This window comes from Elephantulus edwardii, unplaced genomic scaffold (assembly GCF_000299155.1).
Source record: "Elephantulus edwardii isolate Elephantulus edwardi_28Jun2011 unplaced genomic scaffold, EleEdw1.0 scaffold00076, whole genome shotgun sequence".
Lineage (NCBI taxonomy): Eukaryota > Metazoa > Chordata > Mammalia > Macroscelidea > Macroscelididae > Elephantulus > Elephantulus edwardii.
The window spans coordinates 1,037,473-1,053,413 of NW_006399826.1; the positions used below are offsets into that span (position 1 = coordinate 1,037,473).

Genomic DNA, 15,941 nt, shown 5'->3' on the forward strand with positions numbered 1-15,941 from the left:
TATTTATTATACCTTATCATCAATAAAACAAAAATCCTCTTCACTGGACCAATAGACAATATCATGACAAATGGAGAAATGATTGAAGTTCCACAGGTTTACATTTTATTTAGATGCACACAGTCAACACCCGTGGAATCACCAATCAAGACATCAAATAACTTATATTGTTGGGTAAGTCTGCTGTAAAAGAACTCTAGAAAATGTCAGTGAACAAGGCTAAGGTGCACCTGAACCACTGATAGTATTTTCCATTTTTGTGTATGCATGTGAAAATTAGGAAGTGAATAAGGGAAGTGAAAAGATTGTTGACTTTGAAATGTGATCTTGGCAATGCATAGTGAATTTAACATAGACTGCTAAAAGAACAAACAAATCTTTCTTGAAAAGATCATAAACAAGGGCTCCTTAAAAGTAATGATGAGCCTTTATCTTACATACTCTGGTATACTACCAGAAGTCATCATTGAACAGGATATCATAGTCAGAAAAAGAGAGGGTCAGAAAAAGAGAGGAATAACTTTAACAAAACGGATTGACACATGACTGCAACAACAGGCTTAAACACAAGAGAAATTGTGAGAATGGCATATGACTGGACAAGATTTTGTTTTTTTGTAGTCAGGGTTTCTATGAGTTGGAGCCTAAACTTATAGTGCCTAATTACAATAACCAATATGGTTTTTGTTGCTGTCTTTTTTTAAAGCTAAAAATAGTGCTTAGTTGTCAGTACAAAAATATTAATAGTATCAGTGTTATAACATAGTACCAGTAATAATTTTGACCCATCGCAAAACACCGTGAAATAGAATTATTTAACAAATTATGCTCTGAGCAAATATAAAAAATAAAATTGTTTCAAATATACCTATCTCCATGTGCATCTATTTACTGTATCTTCATGCAAATTCTAGACAGTAAAAGTACCACAGCCAAAAAGAAAAATTAAAAACCAAACCAAACCAAAAAACACCCCTGAAAGTCATATGCATGTAGAACTAGGACAGTCCAGAACTGGAGGAAGATCCAGAATGTGTGATTAATTGCCTCCATTAACAACTTCCTCTTTTACCATGAGACAAGGTGTGAATGGTGCCTTGCTCCCATTATTAAACATTTTTATCAAAGATCCTATAGACAGGGCAACTCTGGTAGCCTACTGGTAAGAATCTGCACTGCAATCCCAAAAGCATGCAGTTCAAATCCACCAGTTGCTCTGTGGGAGAAGGATGAACAATCTCCTCTCATGTGTTTTTTATTATGTGCTGTTGAATTGCTTGCAACTCATAGGAGCCTTATGTATTACTATCCTGTGCCATTCTTACTGTCTCCAACACACCTACCCCCATTACCCCAATCACTGAATCAAACCATTTCATCAAGGGTCTTCTTCTCTTATATGTCCCTCCACCCTCCCAAGTATGATGTCCCTCTCCAAGGACTGGTCCCTTCTTGCAACATGTCCAGAGTATGTCAGATGAAGCTTCAGAATCCTTGCCTCCAAGGAGCCTAGTTTCATCCTCTCTAGGACAAATCTGTTTGTTCTCCTAGCAGTTCATGGTGTATTTGATACTCTTCTCCAGCACCACAGTTCAAAGACATCAATTCTTTTTCTATCACCCCTAGTCATTGTTCAGTTTTCTAACACATAGCAAGTAATTGCAAAGATCATGGCCTGAATCAGGCACACCTTAGTCTCCAGAATGACATTATTGTTCCAAAGTTGTCATTATTGCCTCTGAAAAGTGGTTTGAAAATGGCTTGGTTCTGACTTGATGGCAGACACAATAAGATCCTATTGATGAATCCTAATCAAAAGGCAGAAAATTTAGAACAGAATTCAAAATTCTCATGGAATTCAGTTTTCTGGAAGTCAATCATAAAGTTTGGATGAACCTATAGAACTATTGCTGAGATAATAGTTAAACCTCAAGCCAAAAGTGTCTCCAGAAGTCTTCTTAAGACCACAGAAAAGTTTAACTAATAAAATATGTCTACGTTAAATATTGAACTTTTTAACGTCTACTGATTTATAATAGCTACACAGGAAACGTGCAGGACAGTGGTTTGTCTTTATGGGAGAGGATTAACTCAGAAAAGGAGTGTAAAAATGTCTGCACAAGTCAGAGAATGTGATCAACGTCATTGAATTAAACACATAGAAACTGCTGGATTGGTTTATATTCACTGCCACAAAGTGGATGAAACTAAAAATCAGAAAGGATCTGTTATAAAAAAATATTCACTGAGGAAAGGTTTAATTCAACTCCAGAATCATATTATATCTCACTTGAAGTTTATGTCTATTCTCTTAAAACAATTTTATTAATTGTATTTTTAAAATTCTCTGATATTTTCTCACGGGCTCAATTAATTCTATTGTGGCTTTTACATAGTCTTCTACTAACCAATAACTTTTGCTGATCCATAATGGTGATCAATACTTTTGTTCAGGAGAGGAACTCCGACTTAAAAACATCCTCTTTCCAGGGGTGTACCATTCATTGCGATACAGGTCAATTTGTGTCACCACTACTCTATCTTCCTATTTCAAAAGTCCATCTAATACACTGTTTTCATATAGAGTACATACCAGATATTAAACAGATAACAGATAATATACTTTAACTTAGCCAGAAGACTGAAAAGTGACAGTTTCATAATACAATGATTTCTTAAAAAGACTTTCCATAACAAGAATGCTTTGTTTTACATAGATATTAACAAATGTGTATTTTCTCTAATTTCTATATGTTGTTGTTGTTGTTGTTGTTATGTGTCGTCAAGTCACTTGTGACTCATAGCGACCCTATATACAATAGTCCTAAACCCTGCTCTCTCCTGTGCCAATCTCACTGTCTCTGGCACACCTACCCCCATTACCCCAGTCACTGGATCAATCCACCTCATCAAGGGTCATCCTCTCCTGCGCTGTCCCTCTACCCTCCCAAGCATGACATCCCTCTCCAAGGACTGGTCCCTCCTTGCAACATGGTCAAAGCATGTCAGACAAAGTTTCAGAATCCTTGCCTCCAAGGAGCAGCCTGGTTTAAACCCCTCCAGGATGAACTTGTTCGTTTTCTTACCGTAAGATTGATAAAAGCCATAATGAATTACTTTGTCAGTGAAAATAATAATCGAGGGGGGGGAGTAATCATTATTTTTCTACGATATTGTTACCAATATCAGATTTTATTCTTAGATAAATAGAATCACAATACTGGAGCATTCCAAGCTCTAAATTTGGCCCGAGTAAAACTCTGCCCTCCTGGTCATGAAGGTGAGTGCATGACAAAGAGCTAGCCAAGCAAATGCTCAGAAATACCTTCACATAAATTCAAGATGATGTAGGAAGAGAAGAAGAGCTTTTGTGGAACTAAACAGGACCTAAATCCTGAGGGAGCTCTGGTTGTTTATTGGGTAGGAAGTTTTGCCACTATCAACCCCAAATGTGGACAGTTCATTTCTACCAGTTGCTTCTCAGGAGAAAGATGAACAATCTCTTCTCGTGCAATTTACAGCCTTTGAAAATTTTAACTCAACAGCACTGGGTTTTTAGAGAGTATTTAATTGCTAGAAAGCAATAAACAATTTAAAGTTTCATCTTCTACACACAGCCTGTGTAGCTGTTAATGTACCCAACTGGTGCAATGTGTAAAGTATCCTTGAAATGTTACTGCTCTCAGGCCTTGTCATGCTGTGGTCAGGAATGTTACTGTTAAAAGTATTCATTAGTTTATTCATTCATTCATTCAGTGAATATTCATTAAATATCTACTCTGTGTTAGGCATAGTTCTGATCTTTCTGGAACAGAGAAGAAAGGGATTCCCTATTTTACAGCAAGAAGCAGGCAAATGACAAGTACATAGAAATCAATTAAAAATCAATTTAGACAGAGATCAGTGCCGGCAAAGAGGGGGGAAAAAATAAACTATCTGATTGGTTCAAATGGTTGGGAAAGGATACACTTCAAAATTGGGAGGCAAGCACAGGTTTTTGGACGCAAAGAAATACATAACTCACTTATTTAGAAGTGAGTTGTACAGAATTTCCCCCTTTCTCTCCATCCTGCTGACCATACATGTCCATCTCACTAATTATTATAGTTTCATTAGTGTGCAAAAATTCCAGTCAATAAATGAGCATTGAGATTCCACTTTGTTCTCAGCACGAGCATCACTGGTAAATGTGGTTGGATTTAAACAACTCATTCTACTGCTGTGATAAAATAGAAAGTGGGGAAGGATTCCTGAGTTGAGAAACCATTTAAGCCTTCTCTTTTTAACAAGTGTCCGTTTATTCACACGCCTGAAACTCAGCAAAATCCTAAGAACTCCTCCCAGAAGAAGTGTCATTGATTGCCACTAGATGGCACCAATTATTTTCAGGGAAAAGAAATAATTTTAGAAATTTATATATTTATATTAATAAAGATATGTTTTAATGGAATGTTATTATTTTAAATTAAGTAGTGATACTTGGCTTCATTAATAAAAATGTTTCATCATAATTATTGCAATTGTCTATATTATTTATTAAATGTCTTATTTGAGGGGTGTCAAAAAATTCACATTCACTCGTTTATGCGAAGCACATCTGTTTCAAATTAATCTTTCCTTTTATAGACTAGCTTTGTCTTTGAATATATAAAAATCATAGAAATTTTAATAGATTTCCTGTAGTTCTGTATAGAAAAGAATTATTCAAAACATATTTTTTTAAAAATAGCAAACACCACAGATCTTCCAGCCAGCTTCTTAGCAACAAAAAACCCAAATCATGTTTTCTAATGTTTACTGCAGTTACCATCTACTCTGTTTAATTCAAAACTCGCTTGACTTTCAAAAATAAAGAGCAAAGATAATAATTATCATATGTTACATATATCTTAAAAGTTTACAAGAAATTGTTTTAATAAATGACCTGACTACTTTTAATTTTTTTAGAAAAATTTCTCATTGTATCTCCCCAAAATTGAATAATATTGCTAAAACATTAAAATTTCATAGTATTTATTATTCACCGCAGTCACATGCAACAAAACTACTGAAATGTAAAAATATTAGAAATAATTATGCTAAAGTGTATTTAATTTATATTATGTATTAAAAGCTTAATATCAAGTTTTCTAAAAATTAATAGCAAGCCATGTCTGAAAAGTTAAAAGGACATATTATAATAGCCTGATTTCTAACTGATAAATTTTCAGTGCAATTTGAATCAAATAATTATATCATCTACTACACAAGAAATGAAAAGGTGAGGAAAAACAGGGTCTCATTCATAGTTAAAAAGGCCATTTCTAGATCCATCTTGAAATACAATGTTGTGAGTGACAGGATAATATTCATACACATACAAGAAAGATCTGTTAACACCACTATCATTCAAATATATGCATTGTCAAAGCCAAAGAGGAATAAACAGAAGAATTCTACCAATATTGGCAGTTGGATATTGATAAAAAATGCAACTGAGATTCATTAATGATAACTGGTGACTGGAATGCAAAAGTTAGGAAGAAGGATAAGTAGTCAGAAAATATGGACTTGGTAATAGAGATGAGGCTGGAAATAAAATGGCAGAATTTTGTACAATTATTTATTCACTGGAAATATGTTATAAAAACACAAATGGTGACTATACACATGGACCTCATGTAATGGACTACACAGGAAACATATTGACTAGATCTGTGGAAAGAATCATTAGTAAAGCTCAATATCAGCTGTGACAATTAGGTCAGGTGCTGACTGTGGAACAGATTATCAACTACTCATATTCAACTTCAAACTGAAACTAAAGAAAATTAAAACAAAGCCACAAGAAACAAAATATGACCTTGATTCTCTCTCACCTGAATTTAAAAACCATCTCTGAAACAGATTTGAGTCCTTTAACATGGTATCACGAATATCCATAAAGAATACAAAAGGTCTTTACAAACACAGAGGAGGAAGAAAAGACCAAGAGGGATGTCAGAAGACTCTGAATATTGCCCTAGGCAGCTGAGAAGACAAAGCAAAGGGAAGAAATCAGGAAGTTAAGGAGTTGAACAGATGTTTTTAAAGGGCAGCTCAGGAAGACAAAGCAAAGCATTAAAATGAAGTGTTGCAAAAAAGCTGGAGTCAGAAGATCAAAAGGGGTGAACTTGTTCTGCATTTCTCAAGCTGAAGAAACCGAAGGACAAATTTAAGCCTGGAGTTGCAAAACTTAAAGATGGTATGGGCAGAATATTGGATGATCCAGGAAGCATCAAAAGAAAATGGAAGGAGTACACAAAGTTATTGTACCAGAAAGAATTGGCTGACACGAATTCCATGAAACAACATGTTTTTTGGTTGATGTCATTGAGTCGCGTACAACCCTCAGTAATCCTATGAATAATAGATCTGAACCTTGTCCTAGTCTGTGCCATCCTCAAAATTTCTTACACACTAGAGCCAACTGAGGGAGTCACAACATAGTATCAAGAAACAACATATGTTCAAGAAGCAATTGGTGGAGGAAGTCCAAGCTTCTTTGAAGGAATTGGCGAAAAAACAAGGCCCCAGAAATTGATGAAATAACAATTGACATTTTTCTACTAATAGATGCAGCCTTGGACATGCTCACCAGATTGTACCAAGAAATCTGGAGGAAAACTACCTGGCCAACTGATTGGACAAGATCCACATTTATCTCCATTACAAACAAGGTGATCCCACAGAGTATGGAAATTATCACTAATATCACATAAAATCAAAATCCTCCTGAACATTATCCAAAAGCAACTGGAGCAGTGCATCAGCAGAGAACATTAAAACATTATTTAACATTTTCTAGAGAAATGCTGCATGAAATATTCCCCTTCTATTAAAAAAATCAATTGGTAAGAATTCAAAGTATGTTTATTCTGAAAACAAAAGCCTTTTTGAAGTTGTTGCTATGCGCCATCTGGTAAGAACTGATTAATAACTGACCGTCCAGTGGGTTTTCAGAGGTAGTAAAGTGCATGGGAGGAGACGGTCCACTGTTAACTGTTTTCCCTCAGAGCAGCTGGTGGATTTGAACTGCATACTTTTTGGTTGGAACCACAGCTCCCTATAACTAAGCCCCCAGAGCTCATGCTATTCTCATATCACCCACTAAAAAAAAAAAAAATAATAGTAAAATCCAATAATAACCTGCATCTTTAAATAAAAATATTTTAAAGTGAAATAAAGTACAACAATAAATGAGCTCTGGTGGCTTGGTGGTAAGGAATCGCATGTCAATACAAAGGTACCCAGTTCAAATCCACACCTGCTTGGCAAAAGAAAGATGGTCATTTAACTCCTGTGTGATTCAACTCACTGGAGAGTTAGTTCTGATTTGAACGTACACAAAAACAATAACATGAGAGTGCACACAGAATGTATTGAAAGAATATACTGTATGAAAACATTTAATTTCTTAGAAAGTAAACTAAGTACATGTTTATTGTTGTTATTGTTATGTGTTGTTGAGTCATCTGTGACTCATAGCGTTCCTATGTACAATAGCCCTAAACCCTGCTCTGTCCTGTGCCAATCTCACAGTCTCTGACACAACTACCCCCATTATCCCAGTCAATGAATCAATCCACCTCATAGAGGGTTTTCCTCTCCTGCGCTGTCCCTCTACCTTCCCAAACATGACGTCTCTCTCCAAGAACTGGTCCCTTCTTGCAACATGTCCAGAGTATGTCGGATGAAGCTTCAGAATTCTTGCCTCCAAGGAGCAGCCTGGCTTAACCCTCTCAAGGACAAACTTGTTCATTTTCTTAGCAGTCCATGGTATATTCAATACTCTTCTCCAACACCACAGCTCAAAGACACCCAGTCTCCTTCTATCATCGCTAGTCATTATCCAGCTCTCTGACACATAGTAAGTGATTGCAAAAACCATGCTTGTATCAGGCACACCTTAGTCTCCAGACTGATGTCATTGTTCTTCAGTTCTTTGGCGAGGTCTCTAACATCAGACTTTCCCATCACAATGCGTCTTTTAATTTCCTGGCTGCTGGTGCCAAGAGTGTTGATTGTGGAGCCAAACAAACTAAAGCTTTTAGTGATCTCAATCTCTTCACTATTTATCATGACGCTTGCTGCAAATTGGCCCAGTGGTGAGACCTTTTTTTTTTTAATCTTTGTTTTGGTGATATGGATATGTTTATTGTACTAACAAATTTATTTTTAAAAATCTAGACTTCTTTGCTACTTACATAAACATGAATAATGAGTGCCTTAAATTAGCTGCTAATTTGATTCTATATTTTTCATTTTAAAATTGTCCATAAATGCTACTTACCTTAAGTTCATTCAGGGTTTTATGTCTCATAGATACCAGTATTTTAAATCTGTCTTCTTCCTCATATAATCTCTCCTTAGAGTTTCTTTTATCACCCTCAATTTGATCAAACACAGCTTGTGTATGTTCTTTTTTGTATCTTACACTTTTTAACTCTTCCCTATGAATAAAAAAATGCATTTAATATTTGGCTTTATAAAATATGTTTATGATATGTTTTTAAAACCTATTATTGGAAAGTCATAGGAAGGAAAGGACATGGATAAATAACCTAATCCATTTTGAAGACCTATTTCCATATGTAGTTGTTGTGATAGGTCATTGAATTGCCTGTGACTCACAGTGACTCTATGTACAATAGTTCTGAAGCCTGATCTATCCTGGGCCAGTTTCACTGACTCCAGCACACCTACCCCCATTAGCCCAGTTACGGTGTCAATCTATCTTATGCACGGTCTTTCTCTCCTCTGCTATCCCTCTACCCTCCCAACCATGATATTTGTGTATGTTCCATATAGAGACCTATTAAACGAGTGGTTTATGTTTAGTTGATTCTCACTTTTTCAAGGAAAAGTATTTTGTTCTATAGGGTTTTCATGGTCCTGACCTTTTGAAAATATATCTCCAGAACTCTGTTTCAAGGTATATTTATGTTTGTTCAAACCATCAAACTCTCTGCTGCCAAATAAGTGGCTTTAGAGGCATCCTGACTCTCATACACCTTCATCTAAATATCCAAGTGAAAGAAAATCTAAAGAAACTTAGTGAAATGCTCTTGTCTTCATTCCAAGAGAATTCCACCTTATTCCGGAGATAACTTTCTGATTATATTAAAGCCGGTCATCCCATGGTTGGCTGTCAGAAACAGGGAAATAATTGAAAATGGTGCCATAAGTTAGGAGAGGAGATTCTCTTCTAAGTAGAAGGGGCTCCCATACACTAAACGCGAAAAAAAGACTAATCTTTTCAGATCTACTGACAGCAACCCAAGTGAAGAGAAAAAAAGAGCAGCAAATAGCCCCTTTTCAACTATGGGATCAAACTAGCCCTTGAAGCTCTCCCATCCATGAGATAATGCATCAACTTGGGTACATTTTCACTTACAGTCAAGTACATCTTGGCAATGAGTTTGATTTGAGGAGTTACTGTGGCAAGAGAAATGTGGTATCAGGCTTAGAGGAATACTGATCAACCACCTACTCGATGCAGAAGACACAACTTTGCTTGCTCAAAGTGGGGAAGACTGAAGAAGGTCAAAGACTTACAGCCTTCAAAGCAGATTACCTCTCACTATCAAGAAGACAAAAATCTATACCCCTGAGCCAATAGATAACAACATGATATATGGAGTAAAGAGTCAAATTGTTGACAATTTTATCTTGGATTCACACTCAACACTCTTGATACCAGCAATCAAGAAATCAAGACATATTGCCTTGGGGAAGTCTGCTGTCAAGGACCTCTCCATAACACAAAGAAGCAATGATGTATGTTTAGACTAAGGTGCACCTGATCCAGACCATGGTCTTTTCAATCACTTGCTATTATCTGAGAGCTGGACAATGAATAAAGATGATAGAAGAATTGATCCAATTAAGTTGTTTTGAAGAAGAATACGAGTATCCAAAGGATTGGAAAAACAACAAACAGATAAGTCTTGAAGAAAGTGCGGCCAGACTGTTACTTAGATGCAAGGGTGGCAAAACTCTGCCTCATTTCCTTTGGGCAAGTTTTTAGAAAGGGCTATTCTTTGGAAGAGTCATCATTTTTTGAAAGACTGAAGGACAGCAAAAGAGAGGAAGACTCTCAATGAGATATGTTGACCCAGTGACTGAAGTTGTGGGTTCAGGTGTGTCAGAGATTATGAGGATGGCACAGGCTAGGACAGGGTTCAGAACTCAACATCACCTAACAACAACAACAGTGGATGAAAAGTAGCAATCTCTATCCAGAGGTGGATGGTTCAAATCTACTAGCCACTCCACGTGAGATAAATGGGCAGTCTTCTGTCATGTGATTTGCTGCCTCTGAAATCCCACAGGAGGGTCAGCCATGAGTCAGTTTCAAGTCTCTGATGACTAGATTTATTGTTATTGTTGTTGATTGCCTTCAAGTTGAGCACAGCTCATGATAACCCTATGAACAAAAGGCCTGAAGCCCTTCTCTCAACTGTCAACGTTTATCAAAGTTCAAAGAGTTTTCAGAGGCATGTTGTTGAGGAAGTGGATTAAATCAGGTGAAATTCCAGGTTATGCCAATGCCTCATTGGCAACTTTGTCACTGGTCTCCCCTGATTCTCCTCGCTCACTTGCGAGTGGCAGGACGTGTGCCTGCAGTGGGCCTCCCCTCCTCATTATATCTTCCCTACCACCAGGAAGCCTGTGATATTTGGGGTGATGGCAGTGTTCACAGGTTGGTCACCTCCAGATCAGCAGGGACCAACCTGCACCAGATCACATCAACCCTCTGCATGGACCCATCTCAAAGCTTTCAGGATCCACCAGACATTTGCAGAGAGTTGCTCCCAGGCAGGTTAAGGCTACCACATATGGCACATGTCCACGTACACTATACGAAGCCCTGGTGGTGCAGGACATTACATTCTGACCTGTTCATTTCAGTAGCCATTTGTAATCCACCAGGTGCTCTGAGGGAGAAAGATGGACAATTTCCTTCCTTAAAGATACAAGCCCTGAGAAATCCTATAGAGGGACATTATGGGTTTGCAGTCTCCGCCACAGTGGATTTCAATTTACAGTCCACACTATACTTATTCTATTATGTATAATTGGGTATCTTATGCATATATATGTGAAAGTAATATTTCCTCTCTCATGTAAAGAAGAACCTACATTATGCAGATGGTACAACCCTGCTTGCTAAAGTGAGGAGGACCTGAAGCACTAGCTACAGAAGGTCAAGGACTGTAGTCTTCAATATGAATTGAAGCTCAAGATCAAGAAGAAAAAGATTCTCACCACTACACCAAGTGGCAGCACCATGATGGATGGAGAAGAGATTTAGGTTGTTAACAGTTATAGCTTGCTTGGCTTTGCAATCAACACTCTTGGCACCAGCAGACAGGAAATTAAAAAAACAATTTCCATTAGGTAAATCTGCTGTCAGGGACCTCTCTAGAGTACTGAAAAGCAGTAATGTCAGTCTAAAGACCAAGGTGTACGTAATCTAGGCCATGGTCTTTGCAATTACTTGCTATGCATCAGAGAGCTGGACAATGACTAAAGATGACAGAAGAATTGATGCCTTCTGCACACCCATGTTTATTGCAGCTTTGTTCACAATAGCAAAGAGTTGGAAGCAACCTACTTGCCCATCAACAAATGAATAGATAGAGAAGCTGTGGTATATTCACACCACACAGTGGAATACTACACTGCATTGAAAAACAAGGAACTCATGCAATATTATTCAAAATGGGTGACCTTAGAGGACATTATACTGAGTGAAATATCACAGTCACAAAAGGACCAATGCTGCATGGTGCCACTATTGTAGAATGGGACTGACATCACGGTTGGGTTGAGACTGAGAAAAATTGGATAAAATAGGTATACTGCATTGAAACAGAGGAGGGAGAGAATTGTTTAAAAGCCATATATGACTGGGTATTATGGTTATGATAAGAGTCCAGAATGAAGGTTGCATAGTGGAATGTACTCGGGGCAGGAAGGGGGAATTCTACACCAATGAAATAATTTTTCTTTTACTTTTCAAAGAAAAAGAGCAAAGTTGGGGTACGGGTGGACAGGGGAAAAAATAAAATAGTTAATATATGGAAATCCAAAATCTCAGTAAACGTTCATTAAAATTAATTTAAAAAAAGAATTGATGCCTTCAAGTTGTGGTGTTGGAGAAGAGTCTAAAAAATCCATTGACCACCAAGAAAACAAATAGGTCTGTCTGGAGATGGTGAAGCCAAGTTTCTCCTTCGAGGCTAGGATTTTGAAGCTCTGTCTCACACACTTTGTGCATGTGGTCAGGAGGGACTGGTCCATGGAGAAAGAAATCATGCTCTGAAGGGAGGAAGAATGGCACAGAAGAAGAAGACTGCAGATGAGGTAGATTGATACAGTAACTGGGGTAATGGGGGTTGGTATGTCTGAAATTATCCGAGAGGCTGGGCTCTATGAGAAGAAGCGTGGCATTAGGATTGGTGGAAGATCTATCAACAATCTGTGTTATGCAGATGACACAACCCTGCTCGCTGAAACTGAGGAGGACCTCATGCACTTACTGCAGAGGGTCAAGGACTGCAGCCTTCAGTATGGACTGAGGCTCAATGTCAAGAAGACAAAGATTCTCACCACTGTACCAATCGGTAGCATCAGGATGGATGGCGAAGAGATTGAGATTGTTCACAGCTTCAGTTTGCTCGGCTCCACGGTCAACACTCTTGGCACCAGCAGCCGGGAAATCAAACAACATATTATGATGGGAAAGTCTGCTGTTAGGGACCTCTCTAAAGTACTCAAGAGCAACGGTGTCTCTCTGGAAACTAAAGTGCGCCTGATACAGGCCAAGGTCTTTGCAATCACTTGTTATGCATCAGAGAGTTGGACAATGACTAGGGAGGATAGAAGGTGAATTGACGCCTTTGAGCTGTGGTGCTGGGGAAGAGTATTGAATGTACCATGGACTGCCAAGAAAACAAACAGATCTATCCTAGAGAGGGTTAAACCGGGCTACTCCTTGGAGGCAAGGATTCTGGGGCTTCATCTGACATACTTTGGGCATGTTGCAAGGAGGCACAGGTCCTTGGAGAGGGACATCATGCTTCGTAGGGTAGAGGGACAGCGCAGGAGGGGAAGACCCTCTATGAGGTAGATTGATTCAGTGACTGGGGTAATCAGGATGGGTGTGTCAGAGGCAATGCGGTTGGCACAAGATAGAGCAGGGTTTAGGGCTGTTGTACATAAGGTCGCTATGAGTCGCAAACGACTCGACGGCACATAACAACAACAACAATATATCTGAAATAGTGAGACCGGCACAGGACAGGGCAGGGTTCAAATCTGCTAGGATATAACAACAACAACCTATATGATATCAAACTAAGAATACCTTATTTTGCTTTTGGGGGGGAGGGTTCTTTTTCTGTTGGGTTGGGATTTTTTTACATTATTTTTCATGAGCTAGATTTTTACTAATGTTTATGTTAACCTTCCATATTTAAATCATACTATCATACCTGAATTTTGTTCAGAAGGTTTTCAAAGGCCCATTGTTGAAGAAATGGAAGGCCAAACCTTCTTCCCAGTCTGTCTTAATCTAGGAGCTCTGTCACAACCTCTCTACCATGGGTGACTCTTCTAGTACCTAAGACACTGGGTGGCAGATTACAGCCTTGCAGTACCGTCCAGTACAGAAGACTGGAAATGTCGCAAAGGGGAGGAAGACCCACAAAAAAGATGGATTGGCACATTCATTGGGTTGCCATGAGTTGCATTCAACTCAATGGCACCTAACAACAACAGTAACAACATCTTATCAAAATAGAAACAACCTATACTCCTCTACTAATACTTCTAGTCCTTTTCTCAATATGTTATGAAATAGGACATCCAAATGAAGAAGGGTAAAAGAAGAGTAAGGAAATTCTAAGCACGGCTCTACTGGATTGCCCTACAGAGCCCTAGAACAGGGACATTCTTCTAGGGAACTTACTACCTTTTCCCAGATACATTCCAAGCTGACATGAGTCCTAACTAAGTGACTTTTGAAGATAGAAATATACATATATTGCACAAGTTAGCTCACTTTCTGAATCAATTTCTGAAGCTTATTTCAAAACTGTTATTAAAAAATGATTACGCTATAGCCACTGATTATTATGTGTTATTGTTGTTGTTGATTGTCTTCAAGTTGAGCATGATTCATAGTGACCCTATGAACAAAAGGCCTGAAGCCCCTCTACAACTATCAACATTTATGAAAGTACATAGTTTCCAGAGGCATGTTGTTTAGGAAGTGAATGTCGTTCCTGCTTTCAAAATTATTATATAGGGCACACAAATCAGAAATTAATTTTAAAAAATCATCGATATAAGAAAGACTAAATGTCCATATACTTGGAAGAGGAAAAATATTCCCAGTTATTCAGATGAGATTGGGCACGTTCAGAGTGGTATGGCCGTAGACACATTTCTGGTTATGCAAATGATATCAAGCCCAAGGATCAATGAAGAATAAAATCATTTATGCTTTCATAAATAAAAACCCTCCTATATCTTTTATGGAATATGATAGCCAAAACCACAAACATGCTTAAAATCACTCTTTAAAAAGGAAACTCAATCTTTTATCTTTTGTCAATAATAAATTAAAAATAATTGGTAATTTGATACAATTTGAGCGCTTACTTTAAAATTGCAAGTCTTTCATCACACTGTTTCTTTTCCTCTTCTTTTAACATTAAATCCTTGTTTAATTTGTTCATTTTGGCTTGTAGAATAGTTATTTTGTTCTTTGTATCAAAAATTTCTTTAAACATTGTTGAGTTTTTTTCCTAGAGAAAAATTTTATGAATATTTTATTTTAAAGAATCACATTTTCAAGTGTTTATATTTTAGGGGCAAAATTGTGTTGTCCCCTTGAATAAATTAGCTTAACCAGTGAAGAATGTCTACAGTGATGGGAAAGTTTCATGTCACATACTTTGGGCATACTGAGGAGGCTAGAAAGATGGGAAATCTCTTTCTGTGCGATTAACTACCTCTGAAAATCGACTGGAGGGTCAGCTATGGGTTGATTCTGACTCGATGGTACACAACAGCAAACATTCTTTGAAAAGGGACATCATAGTTAGAAATGCGAGACTTCAGGGAAAGAGAGGAAGACCTTCAATGAGATGAGTTGATACAGTGTCTGTAGCAAAAGGCTCTAGTATTTCAAAGATGATAAGAATGACACAGGATAGCACAGAGTTCAGATCTGTTGTTCATAGGTCACAATCATTTGTACTCAACAGCACTTGACAACAATATATTAAACTGACACCACCACTCAAAGGATTAAATAGGCGGCTTAGGAGACAGTAAGTTTATGTGAATGGTAGAAGAATTTAGAGAGGGAAAATGAGAATGGTTATATACGGCAAAGAATATAATCAATGCCACTAGTATTGTAATGGTATATGTAAATTGGAATATGTTCTTCTTTGTATTTCAACCAAAATAGATTTGCATTACTAATATAGTTCATATACATACATTATTTATTAATTAAGTTCCAACAAATAATAAAAGCAATACTAATTTTTTTAAAAAACATATATTTTTTCCCATATGTAAGGGTCTCTGGTGACTTTTTCCATTAAGTATTGGCCTGTTTACTAGAAGGTCAGTGGTTCAAATCCACCAGAATCTCTGAGGGAGAATGATGGGCAGTGTCCTCCCATGAAGATCTATAGCTTCGGGAACCCTATGGACAGTTGCTGGGAGTTGGGTTACTGGTTCCTACCAGCAGTGAGACTTTCTTGAGTCTTTAACAAAGGAATACTATAAGCATATATTCTCTTCTCCGTTGTTCTATCCAATAGGATTTTTCACCCGAGTTAATTGCAACAGGATCATTTAAAAGTATTAAAAGAAGATGGAAAGAATATACTGAG

At 37.5% G+C, this 15,941-nt stretch overlaps 1 protein-coding gene across 1 annotated transcript in view; it reads right to left on the reverse strand.

The window, feature by feature from the left end:
• The window catches only part of LOC102860234 (coiled-coil domain-containing protein 178-like), a 378,081-nt gene that overhangs the window by 331,455 nt on the left and 30,685 nt on the right, over nucleotides 1-15,941 (reverse strand). Inside the window, exons 5-6 of the mRNA XM_006889222.1 lie at nucleotides 14,692-14,837; nucleotides 8,312-8,471 (exon numbers count right to left, since the gene is read on the reverse strand). Of these exons, the coding sequence (XP_006889284.1) occupies nucleotides 8,312-8,471; nucleotides 14,692-14,837 (306 nt within the window). The remainder of the gene's footprint in view (nucleotides 1-8,311; nucleotides 8,472-14,691; nucleotides 14,838-15,941) is intronic.